Source organism: Mastomys coucha, unplaced genomic scaffold, assembly GCF_008632895.1.
Source record: "Mastomys coucha isolate ucsf_1 unplaced genomic scaffold, UCSF_Mcou_1 pScaffold5, whole genome shotgun sequence".
In the NCBI taxonomy this organism is placed as follows: domain Eukaryota; kingdom Metazoa; phylum Chordata; class Mammalia; order Rodentia; family Muridae; genus Mastomys; species Mastomys coucha.
Window position 1 is genome coordinate 55,058,953 of NW_022196911.1, and position 10,493 is coordinate 55,069,445.

At 48.7% G+C, this 10,493-nt stretch overlaps 1 protein-coding gene across 2 annotated transcripts in view; it reads left to right on the forward strand.

Moving 5' to 3' along the window:
• The window catches only part of Nt5m (5',3'-nucleotidase, mitochondrial), a 28,921-nt gene that overhangs the window by 1,239 nt on the left and 17,189 nt on the right, over positions 1-10,493 (forward strand). For both annotated transcript variants that reach the window (XM_031350896.1, XM_031350895.1), the window contains exons 2-3: positions 3,650-3,750; positions 8,211-8,271. In XM_031350896.1, the coding sequence (XP_031206756.1) occupies positions 3,650-3,750; positions 8,211-8,271 (162 nt within the window). The remainder of the gene's footprint in view (positions 1-3,649; positions 3,751-8,210; positions 8,272-10,493) is intronic.

Consider the following 10,493-nt stretch of genomic DNA (forward strand, 5'->3'; position numbering starts at 1 on the left):
TGTAATTTGGAGACGTAAACTATTTTATGAAAGGAATAGAGGGATTTGTTCAGCATAAACTTAGAAACTCTAGTGTCTCACAGCTGGTTGTCTAGGGGCCATAGCTAAACTTGATGGACAGAGGGGTGTTTTTATTTTTGTTTTTTAATTTACCAGGTTTGTAACATCTCGTCCTTCACAGCCTTCCAGGACTGAGGGCAGTGAGGTAATGAAGAAAAAGGCACACAAACAGAAAGCTGGGCTCTTTGCTAGAGAAACCACAGCACTCCTGGGAGCCCAGGGTGTTAATAGAGTTGAACAGAAAGGCGGGTATACCGATGAACAGGGATGGGGCAGGGGGATAACTAAGCAGGGTAAAGGCAGTCTGCAGGGAGCAGTCTGCAGGTGGGGAAACATTCAACAGAGAAAGCTAGGACGGTCATTGTCTGCACACAGTGTCAAAATCTATACTTGGACCAAAGGAAGGCTTTTTCATGCTTCTGAGCTCCATGCCGGGGTGGGGGTGGGGCTTTGCCCTTCCTCCATGGGTCTGAGGCTCTGGGGTCCTGACATACATTTCCTCTGGTCAGGACTTCACTCAGCGCTTTCTCCATTCCCTTATCTTGCTGTGGGAAGATGCTGCAGTTTCCACCTTGCACTCAAGGAAACCTGCCCCCAGGTCCTGGGGCAGTAAGGAGCGCAGATGGGATTCAAGCCCCAGCAACACATCTGCCTGCCCCACACAGTTCTCTCACACCAACCTAGCTTCCTATTCTCTGTTCTGCTTTCTCTTTTAATTTCAACACAGCATGCGGGGAGGGCACTACAGCTCAGTGGTAGAGAATGGTCTAGCAAGGGCAAGACCCTAGGGTTCTGTCCTAGCACTGCAACTCCCCACCCCCAGCTCCCAGGCCCCTATATGATAAAGAAGGCACCCCCACATCATTTGATTTGAGGGACAGGTATTTAAAGGGGACATGGGGTGTCACTTCTGTTCATTCACAGATGGCACTGCTGCAAGAAACTCCACAGAGCCTAGATAGCCGATCTCTGCTGTGCTGAGAACTATGAAAACTTTAGACCTAAGGGACTGTCCTGTGTCAGCTCTGTCGCCTCAGCTATCAACTGCTGCCCTCCAGAATTTCCTTGTAGCCTGGTGTACAAAGGTACACCAGGAAAAAGTTATCCAAGCCTTAGAACTGGAGTTAACATGTAGGTGCTGGAATTGAACCCAGGTCCTCTGCAAGACCAACAAGTACTCTTAACCCCCGAGCCATCCCTCCAGACCCGGGAATATATTAATGGGATAAAATGCGATCTACCCAGATTACGCAAGCCGACTTGTTTCAAACCCTACCATAGAGAGGAAGAGAAAGAGGAGGAAGGAGAGGAGGAAGAAGAAGAGATAGAGGTGGAGGAAGAGAAGGAAGAGGAAGAGGAGAACACAATGAAGGTTTAGGGGTTTAGCTTACCAGTAGTGTTTGCCTAGGATGCATGAGGCCCTGGGTTTTCTCTTCAGCACCATAAAACAACAAAGAGAAGGAGCAGTGACTCAGTAGCTCCTTGTATAGATACTCCAAGCCCCAAAGGACTAATTCCTGACTTCCAGCTGCAAGGTGAGAAAGTGTGGGGCAAGAGGGGGCTTCTGGGATGGGAGGAACCCACTGGCTTCAGCTCATTCCTTTTCCAAGCCTCAACTCACTGAAGAACACCCAGAGCCTCCCCGTGGCCTGGTTGTCTAAATAACTGTGGTTCAACCAAGCAGTCTAGGAATACTAGATGTAGCCACTTTCAAATGTGTAATCTTGCCCCTTGGTATTGGGGGCTCCCTGACCCGGAGGATACCGAAATCTACAGATGCTCAAAAGTGCATCATATAAAGCAGCGTGGTGTTTGTGTATGACCTGTGTGATTCTATAGAGCTCAGCCTTCCTTTTCCAGGTGGCTTATAATGTGGAAGGCAGTGTAAATACCGTGGAGATGGCTTGAGATATAGAAGGTACGAAGAAACGACACAGAAAAGGCCTCTGTCTGAATGTTCAGTACAGACAGTCATTTTTACTCAGTTTTTTTTTTTCTGTCGTTGGTTGAGTCCATGGATGTTGACTCAACATGGAATGTTGTACCTTTGTTTTCATTCCCTGTGGTTGCCTCAGTACTCTTGAAGGGAAATGGGCAAAGGTAGCAAGATAAGCTCATCTCAACTGACTTAGAATCTCCAGCTGTTAGGACAGGGAACTAATCCCAGAGAGGGGATTTCCTCTACCAGTGCTTCACAGCAGCAGGAGGACGGGAAGCTGGGAAGTGGTCTGTGTAAGCTTGGTGTCGGAACTCCGTATCTGTTCTGTCTCACCAGGATATTGGGAGGGATGGGTCTTGTCTTTCGTGCTGTTGGCGAGAAGCCCCATGAGGGTGGTGGCCAGCCCAGAGTTGACCCACAGCAAGGGTCATATTGCCTCCAAATGTGAGTTCAAGTAGTGACAGTGTTACCCCTAAGTGGCCTTAAGAAAAGCCATGCTTAAATGGTGAACCAGCAATCCTTGGTCCTTGTAGGCTGTAAGGATGGCACTGTTATCTCAGTAACAGTGTGTGTTTGCTCATGTAGTTGGCAGAGGTATTGGTGCTCTCTTAGCCAGGCAGTGGTGTTTCCTGTACTGCACACATGTGCAGCACCGAGAACCTCCCTTTTCAGAGGCTGAGATGTCTGTCTTCCCCTTGCCTGGCCCCGGGAGAGATCTGGCACTGGGAATGGGAGTTCTGTCCTATTTGCACATGGTAGAAAGGGGAGCCTTACTCAGCCATGATTTTTCTATGTGACATCAGTTTTTCTTTACCTAAAAAGAGTGCTTGTATTTCTTTTGAGACAGGGTTTTTATTTTATTGTTCAGACTGGCCTCTCAAGTAATAGGTCCAGCATGGGCCACTGTGCCTGACACAGAGTCTGGATTTTTGGCTTTCAAACTTTACAAGCAATAAAATCCCTTTTTTGGGAGTGGGGGTATGGGAGGCAGAGGCAGGTGGATCTCTGTGAATTTGAGCCCAGCCTGGTCTCCATAGAGAGTTCTAGGATAACAAGAGCTACACAAAGAGATCCTGTCTTAATAAAATAAAATAACGTGTTAGTACTTCAGCACATAAACCAGGCAAGAGCAGAGTTGTTCTGATTCTGTGATGAGGAACCCAGGACCCCCCCACCTCCTAGCTGCCCCTTCTCCAGGTCACCATATTCCTATCCTTGTAGACATGTAGACCAATGTGCACTTCAGAGTCCACAGGTTCCTTCAGGCTTAAACTAGAGTGAATATTTTCGTGATCATGAATGCTCGCCCTCAGCTCCCACCGAGTTCTGGCTGTCCTAGGCAAGCCTAGCAAATGTGCACTTTTGTGAGGACTATCCTCAACCCGAGGACATCAGGTGGCCCTCCCAGAGCTGACACCTTGGCTTGTCTCTGCTAGGCCCTAACAGAAATCACCTCCTTCCCAATAGAGGGGCCCAACACAGTATAACTCCTTAGATTTCTACCCCCCGGAAAATGGGTCTGGGGTGAGTGTAGGGCACCTTGAACCCTCTTTCTACCTAGCTGCAGCCCTGCCCAGCCGTGTATGTTTCCAAGAGGAGGGTGGTGAGACGGTGGGAACCTGGAGGTGACCTGCTTTTGTGGCTTCTCAGGAGAAGGCCATCAGCATCTGGGAGTCGAAAGATTTCTTCTTTGAACTTGAGCCTCTTCCCGGAGCCGTGGAAGCTGTGAAGCAGATGGCCAATCTGCAGAAGTAAGTATGTCTCCCTGCCTTGGGACCCAGGCCAGGCCTGCACCTGTATCTTGCTTGCTGTCTTGCCCTTCCCTTCTCAGCCCTTCTCAGTCTTCTGACGGCTGGAGTGTGAGCAAAGGTCAGGGGTGTCATTTTGTCCTGATAAACAGAGCTTGTGTGGGCTGAAGCCCTCACTCCATACCCACCCTCTGCGGTCCTCTGAAGCCTGTCGGAACTTGGGCAGTGTGCTTCCCTGAGATCTGTTACAAGCGCAGCCTTATTGACTTGTACCTTATACCTTGAAGCTCGTCCATTTCAAGTGTAGAGTTCAGGGGCTGTCAGAACACTTGCAAGGCTATTGAGCCATTGCTGCTGTCAGTTTCAGAATTTTTTCATCATCCCTAAAAGAAAATGTCAAACCTATTAGCACACTACTCGTTCCTGGCCTTCTGTGGTTCCTAAGAACCACCGATCCACTCTCTGCCATTATGACAGTTCATGTAAATGCTACCATCTAGCATGTGGTCTGGCTTCTTAAACTTAATGCTTTTAAGGTTTATTTATTTTTTAGTACCCGTCAATACTCACTCTTTTACTCTATAAGTGTATGTGACTAGGGATGGATTTTTGTGTGACTTAAGTATGATAGGCCAAGTGCTGTAACCATTGAGCTGAGTACCCCCAACCACGTACTTATGCTTTTGACAATGGCATAATCAATTGTACAGATAGACTACATTTTGTGTGTGTCCATTTATTACTCGGTGGACATTTGGACTGTTTCTATCTTTTGACTTTGTAAGTAGGACTGCTATGAACATTTGTGCTAACATTTGTTTGAACACCTGCTGTTAATTCTTTGGGGCCTATACCTTGGAGTAAAACTGAAGTTGTAGGTAATTCTATATTTAATGGTTTAAAGGACCATCATGCTGTTTCCCATTAACTTCAGAAAGACTATAGTTTTTTGACATGTTTTTCAACACTTGTTATTGTCTTTTATTTTCCGGCCACCTTGGTGGTGGATTTTAACTATGGTCTCTCGTTGTGCTTTTTCTTTTATTTTTGTATATGGGTATTTTTAGCTGCATGCATGTCTGTGCCCCACATGCATGCCTGGTGCCTGAAGAAGCCAAAAGAAAGTGTCAGGTCCCCTGGAACTAGGGTTACAGGTGGTTCTGAGCCACCATGTGAGTTCTGTGAGTAGAACCCGGACCCTCTAGAAGATCAAGCAGTGTTTCTAACTACCAGGCCACCTCTCCAGCCCCTTAACTTTGGGTCTTATTTTTAGATCATCATATGTATGTGTGTATGTATGTGTGTATGTTTGTACTGCTGAGAACTGAACAAAGGTTTTGTACATAACCTAGGCGTCTTAGTTACTTTTCTACTGCTCTGAAGAGGCACCATGGCCAGGACAACTCATAAATGAAAACATTTAGGTGGAGGTTTGCATACAGTTTCGGAGAGTTAGTCTATGACCATCGTGGTGGGAAACATGGCGGGCCGCCAAGCAAGCGTGGCACTGGAGGAGGAGTGGGGAACTCTATGTTATCTGCAAGACGAAGGCAGAGAGATTGGAATTTGCCCTGATTCAACTTCAGAGACACTTCCAGTGACACCTCCTCCAACAAGGTCATGCCTTCTAATCCTTAACAAGCAGTCAACCAGCTGGGACCCAAACATTAAATAGATGAGCCTTGGCCGGGCGGGCGGTGGTGGCGCACACCTTTCCTCCCAGTGGGGAGTGTCTGCACCTCATCTGTCACATAAGGGACCAGAGCTTCCCTAGTGGTTGGTGCCCACAGGGCCTTGCAGGCCACTCTTGTGGATGCTAAAGGAAAGCGATGCCAGCACCTATGCTTTTCAGAATCCCCCTCATTGCATCAGTCTGTGTGTGCCAAACGTTACAGCCACACTGCTATATCCGGGAGCAGGGCTTTTTTATCAGGGTCTGCATCTGGACTGCTCAGGATCACGTCCCAGCGAGCTCTCAGTCTTCCTGAAGTTCTGTTTCTTAAACTGTTTAAACTGCAGCTAATAAGAAATTAGCCACAGGATCACACTGTGGCTCCTGGCATAGAGTAAGGTGCTCAGTAAAAGCAGCAGCAGCAGCAGCAGCTCTTACCCACGGGAGTTAGTAGATGTGCACACAGAGGTTTCAAGAGGGACTGCTGCATTCGTACTGCAGTGTGGCTGAGCCCCGGAGCCATCATGCCGAGGGGAGGAATCCAGACACAGAAGCCACACACTGTATGATCGCAGTTACAGGAAATGTCCAACGACTGGCTGACCATCGAGACAAGATGCAGATCAGTTTTCTGCAGGGGCCAGGCAAGGTGGGGATAGGTACTGACTGCTTAGTAGGGTTTCTTTTGTGGATGATGGAACTATTCTAAAAATTAAGTTTCAGTTGTGTTTGATAAAACACTACAGATATATTAAAATGTATTCAATTATATACTTTAAATGGGTCAGTGTTATATGGGTTACCAGACAGGAGTGGTGACATACACCTTCAATCCCAGCCCTCACGAGGCAGAGGTAGGTGAATTTCTGTGAGTTCAAGGCCAGTCTGGTTTATGTAGCAAGCTCCTGGCCAGAGCTGCATGGTGACACCCTGTCTCGAAAACAAAACAAAGCAAACAACACCAAACCTAAAACAAAGCAAAACACTTTAAAATTGGTTTGCTTGGTCTTTAAGAAGATACACGCAGCTGATGTGTTTATTTAACACTGGGGATGAATAGTTCACTGAGTGCAAGAAGTCAGACAGAAAACACACCCCAGACGCTCTAGGGCATATAAAGCAATCCTTAGCTGGAGAAAGCAGCTCGGTGGTTGCTGGGACTCTGGGGTGAGGAGGTCAGGCAGGGGCAGGTGGGGGAGAGTGTGCTCTACTCTTGACGATGGAGATCTGCTTTTGTGGCGCATGTGTACCACAGCTTATCAAAATTTCCTGCTTTAATAACTGCTGTTTTCAAAGAGTTTTATATTTTATGCTTATGTGTGCTTACCTGCATGTATGTATATGCACCACATGCATCCTTGCATGGCAATTGCATCCCAGTAAAGCTGTTTGGAAAATGATTGCTTCGAGCCAGATAGCGCCTCTGTAGATCCGTCTAGTCAGAAGGCTGAGGCAGAGGGATTAGATGAATAGATTCATGGCCAGCCAGGGCAACATAGCAAGACCCTGTCCTGTGCCTTCTTAGCATAAAGATTTAGTTTAGGTGAATGGAGCGGTCAGGATTGACCAGACTGTCTGTTCTGAGGCTGAAGAGTTGAACACAGGCAAAGCTTGGGACTGAGATCTGGCCAAAGTCATTCTGAGCTGTAGGGGTAGGCAGCATGTGGTGGCGGAAGAGAGGTAGGGAGGTTGAAGGTTGTATGTCCTGAACCTGAAAAGTCAGGCTTTGGAAGGAGCAGCAGAGAAGAGGGAAGACAGCTCGCTTACTGGTCTTCCATCTAAGGTTTGGGGGTGTGTGACGAAAAGCCATTCTGAGGCTAGACTTTCATGTGAGGCAGCTTCCACAGAGGCTGGGGCAGATGCTGCCAACCATGTTGTCTCTCTGCAACTCGTCTTTTCCTGAACACTGAGCAGATACAAGCAAAACTACCCAGAGACCACAGCCAGGCTTCCATAGATCATTCCAGGGACTAATTTGCCATAGAGTTCAAGAAACACCACTCTCACAGCTCAGCTTGATGGGCTAGCTCATACAGAGTAGAACACAATGCTGTTACTGTTTGAAATGGGGGGTGGTGGTGGTGATTGGAAATCTATCCTGTGGGTGTGGGGAGGAGCAGGCACCCGGGAAGTCCTTCTTGGTCAGGGTCAGCAACCAGAGCTGTGACATGCATTTATCATGCAAAACTCATGCCCCTCTTGAGGCTCCATGCCAGAGAACTTGTCTCTGTGGAGCCTGCAGCCTGGGGATGGGAGATCAAATCCTTTCCTTATCCCTTTCAGTCAGCTGGGGATGATGCTCTCTTTCAGTTGTCTATAGGCTCTGCAGTATTTTTTTTTTTCCTTTATTCTTTTCCTCCTCCCTTTTTGGTGCTGGAAATGGAACCCAAGGCCTTGTCTATTGGATAAACCTTCTCTACCATTAAGCCTCCAGCCCTCTGCATCTGTTCAGTGCTGTGCTTGTTGGCAAATGCCCATTTCTCTCCTCGTTTTCTTACTCAGCTAGAGTGTATGTGATTAGCCCAACTAACCTTTTGGGTCTAGTCCTGCAAATATTGCCCCACTTCAGAGTTGGTTGCCTGTGATCAGGGCAGATCATTTGCAGCTATCCAAGACCGTTGAGTAGGGTAGGAGTTGTGCATTGTAGCCTCTTGTGTGGGAAGACACAGAACCCTGGGCTTTCCCATGACAGGCGCAGGCTCAGTCCCTGGCAGGCTCGGCTCACAGCGGTGGGTGGTGTGCAGCAGCATGGACACAGCTGCAGGGCTCACTGTCCTTTCTCTTCTGGCAGCACTGATGTCTTCATCTGTACAAGCCCCATCAAGATGTTCAAGTACTGTCCCTATGAGAAGGTAAGGAGTCCATCCCAGGCAAGGGCTGCTGTGTGGTGCAGGGCCTCGTCTGGTGCTCCATGTGCTGGATGGGCTTGTTCCAACGCGGGCTGGGTGGGAAGGGCACTTGCCACATTTGTCACATGCACCTGGCCCAGTAAAGGCTGGTAAGGGAGGCAACAGGGATCAGAGAGAGGACCATGCCCAGGGAGGGGCTAGAAGCTCAAGGACATCCTGCATGAACAGCCCCCGCCTCCCACTCATTCTCACACTCACCTCTGTGGTACTGGGAATGGAACTCAGCATCATGCATGCCAGGCAAGTGCCCTGGCACATAGCTGCATCCGCAGGCTTACACAAAAAGTCTCACCAAGAGCTGGGCATAGTGGCGAATGTCTGTAACCCCAACTCTCAGTAGGCAGAGACAGGGATTGCAAATTCTAGGCAAGCCTGTGCTACATAGTGAACTCAAGGCTAGCTTGCGCTACAGTGAGATCTGTTGTGCCACCTACCAATCCCAACAACAACAAAACAGAAAGAAAGTCTAAGCAAGGAAATGTAAGTTGTTTCTCTGTTGCTCTTTTGCCTTTACTGAAAGAAGTAGAGATCTTACAGCCGGGAGCTTTTTGTACTGTAGAGGCTGCCACTTGTGTTCTGTGTGGGGAGGATAGGGCCACCATACCTTGCAGGTCTCCCAGACACTAAGGAGGCTGGGTTCCCAGTCAGGTTTCGACAACTCAGGCTTCAGATCGTCACGCTGAGGCTTCTGAGTATGGCCACGTTTCTCTCTTCCCACACAACACTGTCCTCAGCCTGGGGTTGTTACATGTCTTGCTTAGGGAGGATCTCACACCCACAACAGCTACTGTGGGTTGTGTGACCAGTTGCCGTGCGAGCTGGGGTCATCCCGACCCCTTTGACCTCTCAAGACTGAGTTAATTTCAGCACAAGGGAGTAGGTGTTGGATCCACAGCTCCTGGGAGTGAAGGATGGGTCCCCACTTTGTACCAGAGCACCCATCTCCCAAGGATGCCCTGGACTGGTGAGGTCAACCTCCCGTGAAGACTGGTTAGAAATAGACATTTTCAGTAACACTGACCTTTTGAGTCAGAGACTCTTGAGTGCCAGTGTGGTCTTGGCCAGCTTGCCAGATGACTCTGCTGGGCCCCTGTACTTGAGCCATGAAGGTCAGGTGACAGCTTCAACTTTAGCTGGCTCAAACAATTGGACACCTGGCCAGAACAGGTGCCCTGGGTGACTGTCAAAATCTGCAGGCAGCTGAGTTCCACATAGAAACTAGCATGGCGTGTACACATCTTCCCCGGAGCCTGAGTACTTAACAGCCATCTCAGGTGACTGTAACATCAGATGCAGTACAAATGCCTTTGCTGCGGTTGCTCGACAGTTTTGTGTAGAGAATGATGATTGGAAGGTCCGCACTCGGTCAGTTCAGCAGCAGTTCGTGGTTTCTGTTGGTTGTGGTGAGCCTGGCTATATATTGGCTCTACTGGTGTGGTCTATCCTGCTGCCTCCCCCTCTTCCCTCCCCTCCATGACTAGTAAAACAGGCCACCCTTCCTGTGGGTTCTCTTTCTGAAACAGAAACCTCTGTGTAGAGTTAATGTTATCTCTGAAACTTGATAAGGTGGATCACATCAGCCCCATGGTAATTAGCTCCCTATAAAAAGTAAGCCTGGCCTCCCCTCAAAACCTGCCTGTTTCTGCATCCAAGCCGTCCCTCCCTCCATGACTTGTAGCTCAAATGTGAAGTGTCCTCCATGGACTCATGTGAGCCCTTAGCCCCTAGTTTGTGGTGCTGTGCTGCAGGCCAGCCTTGGCCTCTCTCAACCCTCCGGAGAAACAGGGTCTTGGTCAGGTCGGCAAGACATCAGCGAAGAAAAAAATAACAGACACGACACAAGGAAGTGCAGGATCTGAATGTATTTCTCAAAATGGCATCAGACTTATACAGTCATTACAAAAGAGAAAAGGAAAATCTGGGAGCTCAGCGGTCAAGGTACATCTGAGGCCATCTAAAACACACTGGATCTAAAACAGCAGCCGTCTCCTCTGGACCGGTGCAGCACCCTAGGGCTCCGACCATGCTTGGGCCTGTGCAGGCAGCCAGAATCCTGGGGAGGCTGCAGGTGAACCAGCCAGGAGGGTAGAATCTCGAATGCTCTGAAGTACTCTGTGTTCTCTCTCTCTCTCTCTCTCTCTCTCTCTCTCTCTCTCTCTCTCTCT